The sequence below is a fragment of the Lepidochelys olivacea genome (assembly GCF_965140295.1).
Source record: "Lepidochelys olivacea isolate rLepOli2 genome assembly, chromosome: 3".
In the NCBI taxonomy this organism is placed as follows: domain Eukaryota; kingdom Metazoa; phylum Chordata; order Testudines; family Cheloniidae; genus Lepidochelys; species Lepidochelys olivacea.
The window spans coordinates 76025805-76040094 of record NC_140413.1 but is presented as its reverse complement, the minus strand read 5'-3'; the positions used below and the strand labels follow the sequence as shown (position 1 = coordinate 76040094).

Below are 14290 nucleotides of genomic sequence, written 5' to 3'. Positions count from 1 at the left end.
TTTTAAACTAATTCTAATAAAGATTAAGAGAACCTCAAATGGAAAGAAAGTAAATTGCCTCTGTGTCAGATGTTTAAGGTTACTTCGTATCAGTCCAGTATATACTCCGATCTTTCTTTTGGAGGCGAGGGAAGTCCATTTCTATTCCATCTCTGTACCTTTTGACGTACAGTATTTTCTAAACCACAGTAGAAAAGTTGATATGGCATTCAGGAATTCTAAGCCCTGGACAACTGAAGGCTGCCGAAGTCATTGCAGAGATGTCTTCTGGGACAGGGTCCCAGGCATTTCACTGCTTTGTCTGTGCGCTTGCTGATACATGGGAAGGCATTGTTACTGGCTCCATATGGAGCTTTTTTTGCCTTTCCATACAATGAGAAAAGTGCCATGATCACTGTGGTTGCTTGCTGAGAAATAGACAAGCTGTTCCAGAAGGAGTAAACCCAGATAATAAGCATCAATACAGAAATGGGGGCCTTGAACACTCCAGTCAACCAGCATTGGCACTTCCCTCAGAATAAGTGGCTTCTTCAGAGAAGAGAAAGTGAAAAAAGGGCAATGTACTCTCCTTTTTGCCCCACAGAAATATTAAGAACAAGGCTTAATCTTTCCTCGTGATAGACTGGGCTTTATGCACGCAGGTGGACTGGGTGGTTATGGATCAGGAGACAGTGAAGATGAGAGGAGTGACAGAGGCTCTGAATCATCTGATACTGATGATGAGGAACTACGACACAGAATCAGGCAAAAACAGGAAGCATTTTGGAGAAAAGAGAGAGAACAGCAACTATTACTAGAAAAACAGCTAGAAGGTAAGTCACTTAAATGAGTTCCTGCTGTAAAAACCTGCGCATGCATACTTTTTACAACTTAGTGGAATATGTGTGGGGTACTGATATATATATTCAGGCTAACACATATGGAGCCTTATATAAAAATGATGTTCTTCGAGTGATTGTTCATGTCCACTCCAAGCAGGTGTGTGTGTGCTGCGTGCACGCCAGCTGGAAGATTTTTTCCCCTTGCAGCGTCCGAAGGGTCGGCCTGGGCGCCCCTGGGGTGGCGCCTTCATGGCGCCCAATATCGGGCCCCACCAACCCCCCATACCCCTTCAGTTCCTTCTTACCGCCCGTGACGGCTACAGCAAAGGGCGGCTGCTTTGCTCGCTCTTACAGCAAGCGCCTTAGCAGTGTCTTTGTTCTTAGTGTAAATAGTTTTTTTCTATAGTTGTCATATAGGTAGTAGTGTTTGGTTAGATAGTTCGTTTCCCCTTCGGGGGTATGCCCGGGCCTCCGGGGTTTAAACTCTGTGAGTCCTGTGGAAAGTTTATGCCCAAGAGTGATCCTCGCTCGCCTTGCCTGCGGTGCCTGGGTGAGACTCACCAAAAGGACAAGTGCCGCATTTGCAAGGGGTTACACCCAAGAACCCTTAAGGACAGAAAGCAGAGACTAAAACTCCTGCTCATGGAGGCAGCTCCAAGACCATAATCTGACATGGGACCCAACGACCCGGCATCGAGGACGTCCTCTTCAGTGCACAGCGCTCTGGTGCCAATGGCATGCGAAACGAGCCCGGCTAAGGACTCTAAAGCCCACCGGCACCGCCACTACTCAGGACATAGGGCATCAGTCTCAGTTCGGCACCATTCTCTATCTCCAGTGCCGGTAAAGAAGAAGAGACCAGTGAGGGACCGATCACCCCCCTTGAAGCCTAAGGGGCCGGCGCCATCCACAAGTGGCTCGGCACAGACCGCCTCTGCCTCACTTCAGCTCAGGGTTTCGTCAACTCCTGCCCTGGCCGGGGTCCAGTCGAGTCCGAACCCTCCTCGGTCACCGGACCATCTGGTGGACATACAACCACCATCGACACCGGAGGCGTTTGAGGCGGTAACGAACCTGATGCGCCTCCGGGTGCCATCCTCCCGCAAAGGGAGGGACAAATCTCTGGCGACCACACGCCACCTGTTCCACTCCAAGAGTAAGGCAACCATGATGGCTCGTCTGTCTCCATCTCCGGCACCACCTGCACAGACGCAGGAAGCGCATCGCTCCCCAGAATCAAGTTGTCGTTGGTTGGCAACCCGGGGGACTGCTCCTCCATGGTGGTCTTATTCGGAGACCTCGGAGTCGGAGGTAGACTCAGCTCGATCTAGCAGATTGCGAAGCAGAAGGTCCTGGTCCCGGCGCAGTCACCAACCGGACCCAGCACCTGCTCAATGGCCCTTCTGGACACCCTGGGCATACCATCAGAGCCAGGGTCAAGTCCATGGTCCACGCTCCAGAACGGTGTTGGCGTCGTTCATGCCACAATCCGTGCCGGCACCGCTGATGACGGCGCCACCCTCGAGCAGAGTGGGCCTGCCGACTCACATGGTTTCGGCACCGATACCTCAGTCAGCTTCGGCACCGGCTCTCCAGGTGACGGCACCGGTGGAAGCCTCAGCTCCGTCCCTACCGACCCCGACGGTCTCGGTCCTGCCGGATTTATCTGCCCCAGCGCCGGCTGGGGTGCAGAGTTCTTCACTGGTGCCGGCTCCACAGCCCGAGTACCACATGCTGAGGGACCCCAAGGGGGCCAAAGGTAGTGAACTGGGCCCACCTCTGGTTCTCTCTTCCTTGTCCTCACCCAATGAAGCAGTCACGGGGAGTTCGGCCCCAGCTTTGGAGGACAACCAGGTTCTTAAACAGCTTTTGAGGCGGACCGCCCAAAGCCTGGGGATTCAGGCAGGGGAGGTGGAAGAGAATTTAGACCCTGTCATAGACATCCTGGCTCCCTCCGGCCCATCCAGGGTTGCACTGCCATTTATCAAGTCGCTAACTGAAACATCTAAGAACTTGTGGCAAACTCCTGCTTCTCTGGCACCTACAGCCAAGAAATCTGAGCGCCGCTACTTTGTTCCCTCTAGGGGGTATAAACATCTTTACACACACACCCCCCCCCCGGTCTCTTTGGTGGTCGACGTGGCCAATCAGAGAGAACGTCAAGGGTTTCAAGGCTCCACCCCTAAAAACAGGGATGCCAAGAAACTGGACCTGTTTGGCCGGAAGGTCTACTCGACAGCAGGCCTACAACTTCCTATAGCCAACCAGCAGGCCATAGTAAGCCGCTACAGCCATAACACCTGCTCGTCTATGGCTAAGTTTACAGAACTTCTGCCCCAGGAAGCTTGGGAGAGTTCTCTGCGCTCGTGGAGGAGGAGAAACTGGTCTTGCGAGCGTCTTTGCAAGCGGCCTTGGACGCTGCGGATGCGGCCTCCTGCACTTTGGCCACAGGGGTGGTTATGAAGAGAGGCTCCTGGCTACGCGTCTCTGGTCTTCCCGACAAGGTCCAGCAGACCATTCAAGACCTTCCCTTCGAGGATGTAGCTCTCCTCTCCGAGAAGACGGATAAGAGACTTCACAGCTTGAAGGACTTGAGGGCTACCCTTCGTTCGCTGGGGCTTCACACGCCTGCTACCCAGCGCAGACATTTTAGGCCTCAATGTGCCCCTCGTCCTTACCAACCCCAAAACTGCCAGGACTCTCCGCATAGGCGGAACAGGAGCACTCGGAGGAGGCAACGCCCTCTCTCTGTACAAAGCTCGGGCCAGCCTAGGGCCCCACAGGGCTCTAGACTACCCTTTTGAGGGTACAGTCGAGGACTGCTTGCCAGTACGACCTTTGGATCCTTCCCATCTTACTTTCTCATCCCGTCTGTCTGTGCCAGGTCCCAAATTACTTCAGACCGATGGGTGCTCCGCATGGTAGAGAGGGGATATTCCATCCAATTCTGTACCCTCCTGCCTTCCCAGCCCCCTTCTCCGTCCCTCTTCAGGGACCCCTCTCACGAGCAACTTCTAATTCAAGAGGTTCAGTCCCTCCTATCGGGGGCAGTGGAGGAGGTTCCTCAGGAGCGAAGGGGCAAGGGTTTCTACTCCCGGTATTTCCTCATATGGAAGGCTAAGCGGGGGGCCTCAGACCCATACTGGACCTGCGACAGCTCAACAAGTACATAAAGAAACTCAAGTTTCGCATGGTCTCACTAACCTCCATTATCCCCTCACTGGATCCAGGAGACTGGTATGCCGCCCTCGACTTGAAAGATGCATATTTTCATATTGCAATAGTCCCACATAACAGACACTACCTCAGATTCGTGGTGAACAGAGGCAACTACCAGTTTGCCGTCCTCCCGTTCGGACTGTCGACTGCCCCCCTGAGTATTCACAAAATGCGTGACAGTCGTTGCGGCATTCCTGCGGAAGCGCCAGATAGATTTTTCCATACCTCAACGACTGACTGATCAAAGGTTGCTATTTGGAGGCTTAGGTCGAGTTTATAAGGAGGACCTTCTTCGACTTAGGTCTCCTCCTGAACAAGCAGAAATCTACTCTGTCCCCAGTGCAGAGGATAGAGTTCATAGGCACGGTCCTGGACTCTACCCAAGCCAGGACGTACCTCCCAGAGGCCAGGTTCCGCTCACTTCAGGACATCATACAGAGCCTCAGACGGTTCCCAACGACGTCGGCAAGAAACTGGCTAAAGCTGCTGGGACACATGGTCTCCTGCACATATGTGGTGCAGCATGCCAGGCTCAGGCTGCGCCCACTCCAGTCGTGGCTGGCATCAGTGTACCGACCAGCCAGAGATGTGTTGGACAGGGTCGTAACCCTGCCCCGTCTGGTACTGGACTCCCTCCTATGGTGGCTCGACCCTCGAATGGTTTGCGCAGGGGTGCCTTTTGCCAGCCCTCAGCCCTCGCTCACCTTGGTGTCAGACGCCTTGGATCTGGGTTGGGAGGGCTCATCTAGGGGACCTCAAGACCCAAGGCCTCTGGTCTCCGGTGGACCTCACTCTTCACATCAGTGTCAAAGAGCTGAGGGCAGTGCATCTGGCATGCTACGCTTTCAAAACACACATAATGGGCAGAGTACACGTTCCTCTCCCCTGTGCCTAGAAGCCCTTGCCCTGTGGGACTTCTGCATAGAGCACTCGATCCACCTGCAGGCTTCATACCTCCCAGGGGTGCGAAACACACGGACAGCCTCAGCCAGACCTTCAACGGTCACAAGTGGTCCCTTTGGCCAGACGTGGTGAGCTCAATCTTCTGGTTCTGGGGCTCTCCCCAGATAGACTTGTTCACCACTCTGGGCAACAGGAAACGTCAGACTTTCTGTTCTCTTGGGAGCCACGGCTCGGGGGCCATCAGGGATGTCTTCCTTCTCTCATGGGAGGGCTGCCTGCTATATGCTTTCCCACCCATCCCCTTAGCCCACAGGGTGCTCCTCAAGATCCACAGGGACTGGGGCCGAGTCATACTAATAGCACCAGTGTGGCCGCGTCAGCACTGGTTCACCTCGCTCCTGGAAATGTCCGTAGCGACCCCACTCACCTTACCCCTGGTCCCCGACCTGATCACACAGGACCAGGGCCAACTCCAGCACCCGAATCTGGAGTCGCTCCACCTTACGACCTAGATGCTCCATGGCTAAGTGCCACAGAGCTGTCTTGTTCGGACCAGGTCAGACAAGTCCTCCTGGGTAGTAGAAAGCCCCCTACCAGGGCTACTTACCTGGCCAATTGGAAAAGGTTCTCTGTCTGGGCGGAGCAATGTAGTCAGTTGCCGCTCCTCACCTCCATACCGTTTATACTGGACTACCTCCTTCACCTAAAGCATCAAGACTTGTCCTGGTAATCAATAAGGGTCCACTTGGCCGCTATCTCCGCCTTCCATCTGGGTTCAGACGGTCTCTCGGTCTTTGCAAACCCTCTGGTCAGTCGTTTTCTCAAGGGTTTGGACAGGCTCTTCCCACACACGCGTCAGCCTGTCCCTGCCTGGGACCTGAATTTAGTCCTCTCCAGGCCTTACAGGCTCGCCATTTGAATGTCTTGCCACCTGCTCCGTTATATCTCTCATTCAAGGTCACGTTCCTTGTGGCAATTACCTCGGCTCAACGAGTTTCAGAGCTCAGGGCTCTCACGTCTGAGCCCCCGACACAGTTTTTCATAAGGATAAGGTCCAGCTCAGGCCTCTTCTGGCTTTTCTCCCGAAGGTCGTCTCCCATTTTCACATGACCCAGGACATCTTCCTCCTAGTGTTTTATCCCAAGCCACACAGCTGCACTCACTGGACGTGCGTAGGGCCTTAGCCTTCTACATAGAGAGAACTAAGTCGTTCGGGAAGTCCGTCCAACTCTTCGTAGCCATGGCGGACAGAATGAAGGGCCGCCCGGTATCCTCTCAATGCATATTGTCATGGATAACGTCCTGCATTAGGGACTGCTATACCCTGGCAAAGGAGCCTGCTCCACAGATAACCACTTACTCTACCAGGACCCAGGCCGCCTCTGCGGCGTTCCTGGCACAAGTCCCTATTCAGGAAATTTGCAGGGCAGCTACATGGTCCTCAATACATACATTTACGTCAGACTATGCAATTACACAACAGTCCAAGGACGATGCGACTTTTGGGAGAGCCGTGCTCTTTTCTGTGGATAACTCCGACCCCACCTCCTGAGCTCTAGCTTCTGAATCACCTGCTTGGAATTGACATGAACAATCACTCGAAGAAGAAAAAACGGTTACTCACTTTCTCGTAACTGTTGTTCTTCGAGATGTGTTGTTCATGTCCATTCCAATACCCACCCTCCTACCCCTCGGTCGGAATAGTCAGCAAGAAAGAACTGAGGGGGGTGGGGGGTCGGCGGGGCCCGATATTGGGCGCCATGAAGGTGCCACCCCAGGGGACACCAGGCCGACCCTACAGACGCTGCTAGGGGGAAAATCATCCGGCTGGTGTGCACGCAGCACGCGCACACCTGCTTGGAATGGACATGAACAACACATCTCGAAGAACAACAGTTACAAGAAAATGAGTACGCGTTTTTTCCTTAATTCTAAATTTTTGCTCAAAAATGTGTTTGAACTGCTTTGCCAAAAACTGGTTTTGTGTCCTTTTTTTTCCTTCCTGCTTGTAAAATTCGTTATATTTGTTCTTCATAGACTATTTACTTTCTCAGTTTTAAAAGAGCAAATTACAACAGATAGAGCCCTGCAAATCCATGGAGATCTGATTTATGTCTGTGGATATCCAAAGATTGTTTTTGCAGATCAGATGCAGATACAAATTTTGTATATGTGCAGGGTTCTACAGATAGTTTTCAAAAGTAAATTCCTTTAACATATCAACCCTGATTTAGAGTAAAATTCACCCCTATGGAGAGGGACCATGTGAAGCCTTTTCTCCACTGATCTTTAAAGTGGGACATAAGCCTTATGTTGTCCCTTCACATGCGAATGAATTTTACAAGGACTGCATTGCACAAGGATCTTTGAAATCGTATATGTTTACAAAGTGTTCTCAGGTTGAGAACCTTCTCCAAACCTATTTGCCAGGCTACACAGTGGTATAGGTCAGCTTACTAGTGGATGATGAAAAGAGCTTGTGCAGATGAAGAATTTTGTATATACTGTGGTAAACCCAGGTCAAACAGCTACAAGGGGAGGTAGTAATTAGTCTCAGGGGGTTAAAAGGCCCCTCCCTCCACTGAGGAGAGAGAACCAGGGAGCAATAAGGTTCAGCTGGAAAAGGGGTTGCTAGGGAACAAATTAGGTTCAGCTGACTCCAACTACTTGAGACATTTTTAAACCGGCCCCTGCCTGGAAGAAGGGGGAGAGTGAGAGAAGCAGGGAAGCTGCCAGTCGGCTGTTTGCAGCAAGACACCAGACCTTCCCATTAGGGAGGCTGCACTCCCCCTCCGCCCCTCCAGAAGGGAAGTAAAACAAGCACAAGGGACTGACTGAGGAGAGGAGCAGCAGCACCCTGTGCCACCTATAAGGATTTGCCTTGCCCCAAACTTGAGTCTCCAAGGCTAAAAAGGACTGAGCCTGCTGAGGCGAACAAGGTATTTCGCCACAATATGTTATAAATACATGAAATGTATTCTAACGCTTGTGATGTCACTCCCCATTTCAAAGGGGCAGGCTGGTTCTGTCTCTCACTAGATAGTGAAAACTTGGTGGCTGGATAAGCTATCATTTTTTTGGGATTTCCCCTTTTCCCTGCCTTTTAGAATTTTTCTTCTGTCACTTCATTGGGGCTAGATTAGCATAGGATGCTTCCTTGTGGGTAGTTAGACTTGTTTGCCTTAGGGTTCTCCTCTCTCCAACCTCCCCCCTCAAGAAAATCAGACTGCAATTTGGGTCTCTAAGAGAAAGCTGGGCAGTCCTCAGCCAAAGGGATTATCTTCTTTCAAACTGCTGAAAGTTGGTTTGGAGTGATTTGTGACTGCTCAGACCTTGAAGAAAGTAAGACCCAGGATATGCAATTTCTTAAAGCAGATGTAGAGATATATTCACTGCTTTTTGTAGCCTGAGGTACCTATTGGGTTCCACTCTATTCTAAATGTGAAGAAAGTGAACTCTGTTTTCTGTGTGCCAGTCTAATTTCGGAGACTCAATTTTCCATTATTCAGCAAGTCAAATGGAAGGAATTCTGCAAGAGGCGTGCATTCACGTACTCATTTACTCAAACAGTAAGAGGTTCCTTTGGGTTTTTGGGTTCTCAAAACCAGCCAAAAGTTCCTTGCCCCATTGCAGAAAACACTTCTAGGTTAGATAGTCTGCTAAAGTGTTCCTTTCAGGACCTCAGATTATGCAACTAGGTATGTTTACATGTGTGTCTTCGTAACTTGGTGTCGGTTCCAGTTTTCACATTCAGTCACTCCAGCTGTAGCTTCTGAGAACATAACCTTGATCAGAGCTCTCTCTGGCCTATCTCTCCTAACACTTTGGATATTAAGTCCCCCCTCATGCATGATGGTTACAGCACAAGAAAATTTGCTGGGGTTACTTCTGTGTTTCCTGCCTGGAGAGCAATCATGATTGGTACATGCATGAGTGAGAGGCTCACTTAAGTCTCAGAGTGGGGTAAGTCCACTGGATGTTGGCAGAGAATAATGTTTACCAATCATTTTGCTTAAATAAAGGGGGGCTATAGACAATTTAGTACTTCAGTCAGGATCTGATGGGAGCAAGGCAGTTAAAACTCAAAAAACAGTGTATCACTGGCATATTTATTTCCTGTTGTGTTGAAGTTGGACATTTTCTCCTCTTTGTTTAAAGGCCTGGAAGCTGACCTGGATCAGCCATTCCTTCATAAAGGGGTGTGATAGCTCAACATTTCATTTTCATTCTTCTCTTTAGGTGTATTAAGCTGTGTGCATATATCAAGGGAGAGGAATGTGGAAGTGATCTGTATTATGGTCACATGAGGGAGAAGAAGTCTCCCTGAGGAAAAAAACAAACTGGAATTTTGAAAGGTTATTTTAAATTTTTGTCAAGGTAGTCCTTATAATAATAATTTTCCTGGCCTGCTTGATTACTTCTAGTTAAACATGAGCAAACAAAGAACCTTTGTCATTGCTGAATATTCAAGAAGGTGGGTTTTATTGTGAAGCTTGAAGTGAAAATGATCCAAAATATCTTCCAGATCACTTCATTTTCATGAGTTTTTTCCCACCCCTGTAAAAGGTGGTCTCTTCATAAGGCAGTCCTTGCATGAGAACACACTTAATTATTGCATCTGTGTATCTCAAAGTTTTGTGTGGCTTTTAAACTTTCTATTTAGAAACCATGTTGCCTCTTTTGATTTTCAATTTCTCTTCCCCTGCTTTTATTTGTATTTATATTAGGATATTTACATGAAAACAATACTATTTTTGCTTAGTCTTCTGCTCATCATGTAATATTCCCCACTTAAAGGCAAAACTAAAGCTGTGTGTCCAAGCCTATTAGCTAGAAAACACTTCTCTTCTGAGGTATTCACTTTGCCATTTAAACTGTCACAGCAAGCAAACAATGGAGTTGTGCATAGCTATTTAGCCAGACTAAGTTATCACCAGATAGAGCAGTAAATGGATGTTTCCTATCATAAACAGACAAAAAAGCTTTACTGCAACAGAAGTGCTTTACCTTGGTTGAGTACATTTTTGGATCACAACTGTAATCATTATCTGTGTTCAGTGAGGTACAGCTGACTCAGTTTTATGTAGAATTTTGGGGGGCAACCTTTAACCTCTTCAACATGCAGCTGAAACAGACTTACCTTGTTACTCCATTTCTGTGTGTGCTATATATCAAAGTTGATTATAATTGAATTGTAAAAGGTGAGCATTTCCAGTTTTTCTGGGTAGCTGAGATTTTTGGCAATGTATGCATTTAATGTAATGGTGTCTTGTTCTGCTATTTAAAAAAAATTATATTGAAGGGGAAAAAGTATTCTAAAATTAATTTTTACCCCTTAAGCGGTGGTGTCCTAATCCTTTTAATGTGTTTAAAATATGTATGATGTACTGAAAAAACCTTCTAAAATTCATAAGTATTTTTTTCTTGCTTAAGCGCTATTTTAAAATAAAATATGTGGAAGGTCTGGATGATTTGGGGAACTTGGAGATGGGATATATAACCTTTTTTTACTCTCATGTCACCAGTTCGATGCATACTGGAAGTGATCTGTCAGCAGTCTGGTGTGCTGAAGGCTTGGTTATATGTGGAGTTGTTCCTGATTAACTCCATGTGTGAACACTCTTATTCCAGAAAATATCAACACATGGAGTTACTTAGGATCAACTCCATATATAGACAAGCCTTTAGTTCTGTTTCTAGTGGACAGATGTCCACTTCCCAACATTGCTAATTAGTCTCAACAAAGAACCTAATGATTAAATGAGTGAGTATGGAGTCTCCGCTATCCTTTTCTAGAGGTGTGGTCCATCAGGGTGGTATGGAGAAGTTAACACATCTTGCAGTACATATTGCTTTGAGGTGCAGTACATATCGCTTTGTTGTCATGGAAATAGAATGGTTTCTTTTACCCATATGCACCAAGTTCAGATACATTTAAAATACGAACATAAAGTATGAATTAATCACTTGCCAAAATTCTTGATTGAGTTATGTAAACAAAAATAGCATCCAAAACTGTTAAAAAAAAATATCTCCTGTTTTGCCTTTTAAAAAAAAAAAAATTCAGAAAACAGGTTTTAGAAATCACCTCTAAATTACAGTGTCATAAAATTAGGTCATCCAATGCAGTTCCCTGTCATTACAGGCTTGTGAATGAAATCCTGTATGTTGAATGATATTAAGCACTGGGGAGGGGGAGGGATATATTTTTTTTTTAAGAAGACGCAAAAGTCATCCAGGAACTTTAAGATGATGGTGTAGTGAGGAGTGGCAAGTGAATTGTTTTCTAAAAATGACTAAGGTGGTCTGGGAACTTGTTCCTTAGCCAAGAAAGACAGCACATTTGTTCTCTTGCCATGTATCTGTACACATTATTTGGCATTACTTGTGGTTTTTTTCTTTCATATGCTTTTCCAGAAGAAAAACTACAAAATGAAAAAATTGCAAGAGAGATGAGTGAATTCATCAATAAAGAGCAAAATAGTAATTCAGCACCACAGGAAGCGAAGGAAACAGAGGATGATATGTTCAATGAAAAGAAAAGATCTCCAGGTGAAACTGCACCAGATATAGAATCCAAAAAAGAGGTTAAAGAAAAAGAGAGAACAGGAAGGAGTAGGTCAAGAAGTTCTAGTAGTGGTACCACTAGCAGCAACAGCAGAAGCAGTAGTAGCAGCAGTACTGTGTCTAGTACATCATATAGTACGAGCTCAGGTAGTAGCCGCAGTTCTTCACGGTCTTCCTCTCCTAAAAGGAAGAAGAGGCGTAGTCACAGTAGATCTCCATCACATAAAATTAGGCGCAGTAGAAGTAGGAGTTATTCTCGTAGAAATAGGAGAGAGAGGAGTAGAAGTAGGGAAAAGATAAGAGAAAGGAGAAGGTCTAGTAGAAATAGCATTGACAAGGGGGAGAGACGAAAAAATCGTAGTCCTTCCCGGGAACGAAGTTGGGAGAGGCGTAGGAGCAGTAGTCACTCAAGGGATAGGCGAGCTAGTCATGCTAGTCGCAGCAGGAGTCGAGATAGGCGTAAAAGTGATGACCAGCATAGAAGTCTTAGTGGAAATAGGCACAAGCACAAGGGCGATGGTAAAGATCAAGAGAGGAAAAAGGAACGAAGTAGGAGCATAGATAAAGATAGGAAGAAGAACAGAGAACGGGAGAGAGACCAGGAGAAAAGAAAAGAGAAGCAAAGAAAAGAAGAAAAAGACAGTAAGTCTGGCAATCATGATGACAGTAGGTTAAAAAGAAAAAGAGATAGTGAAAGAGCTCTCTCTCGCAATTCAATATCTGTTAAAATTTTAAGACAGGATTCTAGACAGGAAAGCAAAAAAAGTTCTACCAAAGATAGTAAAAAACATTCAGGCTCTGAATCTAGTGTCAGGAGCAGTTCTGAATCACCAGGAAGCAGCAAAGAAAAGAAGGCTAAGAAATCAAAGCATAGTCGGTCACGATCCATGGAGAAATCTCAAAGGTCTGGTAAGAAGGCAAGCCGCAAACACAAGTCTAAGTCACGATCAAGGTAGTATACTTTTTAAGTATTTTGTCTGATTATTTTTTTTTTTACTATTCGTCTTCCTGTGTACAACATATAAAAGTATTTTTTAAAATAAAATTCGGTATTTGTTGTAATTGTTGTCTTGGGCAAAAGTAATTTTGGGAAGTCTTTTAAAATTACTAATTGTTAAGCCTAAAGTATGTGTGGTTTTGGGGCGGGGTGTCTTTCCCCATTAACTTTTTCCCCTTTTCCCTTTATTTTTCAGGTCAATCACCCCTCCTCGTCGTAAACGCTGAGGAATGATGTGGCACCAGTGACATGACATTAAAAAATTCCATGAGTTTTAAGGGCTTGTCTCATTATAGAGGCACATTGTGGCTGTGTAGGTGAAACCAGAATCCTTTTTTTAAACTGTAAATAGATGTATTTTTTTCCAAATGCTGCTCAGTTAAATAATAGGATTTCTTTGTATTGCAATTTTTTCAAAAACAGTAGTGCTTAATAAGAATATAAAACATGCCATTCTCTTTCAGCTGTAATGTTCTTAAAATTACTATTGAATGTATTGTGATGTCAATAAAGCTCTTTAGTTCATTTTTGTTTAAAATTCTTGCACCTTAATTTTGCGTGTTAAAATACAGATAATACTTTTTTTAAAGGCAGCTGTTTTTTTGTATAACAAATTTTAAAAGTACTTTGAAAAAATTTTAACATCTATTGTTTTTCAAAGTATGTAATTTTATTTTTTTTATTTTGTTCAGGGATTTAAAATTAATCAGTTGGGTTGGGGTTGGGGAGAAAAAGAAATAGTTTTCTAATTATTTTTTTCGTTAGATGAAAATGTCTTAACATTTTCACAGTTCTCCTTCTTTTTTGGACTATCAGGTAACATATGCTGTGTGTGTAAAATATGGATCATTCTGTAATATGCGATATGCTAAACCCAACTGAGCACCAGTAGGAATATGTGAAAGTAACTGATCATGTGCACCATGAATGTTCAGCTTTGGAACTATATTCCTCACTCAACCACTTCTATTTTGTGTTCAACCGCTACTTAATACTGGTTGGAATATAGAATAATGGATAATAATCTGCTCTCAATAGACTATCAGTTCTCTTAAGAAGTGAGAATTTTGTGAAACATTGGTTATCTTGAGAGTTTAGACATTTGGGAATGTGTAGATTTTTTTTTTTTTCAATCAGCTACAATTAAGTTTAAGATACACTACTGTGGAATATAGGTTCTGCAATGCACTGCATTTGGTTTTCAGTCCAGATCTTATATTATCTATTCAGTTTAAAAAAAAAAAAAAAAAAGTGTGAGAGGTTTATATACTCTCCCAATAACTGGAATTTTGTCATGTCCTGTAATTATGGAAATTACATTTGACACAACTTCACTGATATTGGTATTGACTTGGCAATAAAGAGAGCATACTACAGTACTGCTGTATTTAAAAATTCCATAGATCTAGCTAAATAGCATATACAGAACATCTATTATTAGCAGTACATTGGCATTAATTTTGTTACGTTGTTGACATTCACATACATTAAACTTCATCGTGTTTTATAAGAGAGTTCTCTTACGAGCATGTTTGAATGGGAAAGGTAAATAAGACTGTCAGGTGTAATTTCATACATGGAGGAGATATGGTCTTAAACAGTTTTGTGGGTAAGTATATAATGGAGGGTTTGTATAAATAAAGAGAACTCTAAATTTAGATGCTCTATTAATTTGGATTTGTGAAGGCTTCTGCCTGTTCCAAACAGACACAGATTAAAATAATTTTAAAAGATTTGTGCAGTAGGGAAAAGGAAACACCATTTTTAAGTGTATGGAGCAAGT

At 45.3% G+C, this 14290-nt stretch overlaps 1 protein-coding gene across 2 annotated transcripts in view; it reads left to right on the top strand.

The window, feature by feature from the left end:
• The window catches only part of PNISR (PNN interacting serine and arginine rich protein), a 35874-nt gene extending 22842 nt beyond the window's left edge, over positions 1-13032 (top strand). For both annotated transcript variants that reach the window (XM_084623639.1, XM_084623640.1), the window contains exons 10-12: positions 642-812; positions 11361-12462; positions 12704-13032. In XM_084623639.1, the coding sequence (XP_084479765.1) occupies positions 642-812; positions 11361-12462; positions 12704-12734 (1304 nt within the window). In that variant the 3' untranslated portion in view covers positions 12735-13032. The remainder of the gene's footprint in view (positions 1-641; positions 813-11360; positions 12463-12703) is intronic.
• The last annotated feature ends 1258 nt before the right edge of the window (positions 13033-14290 follow it).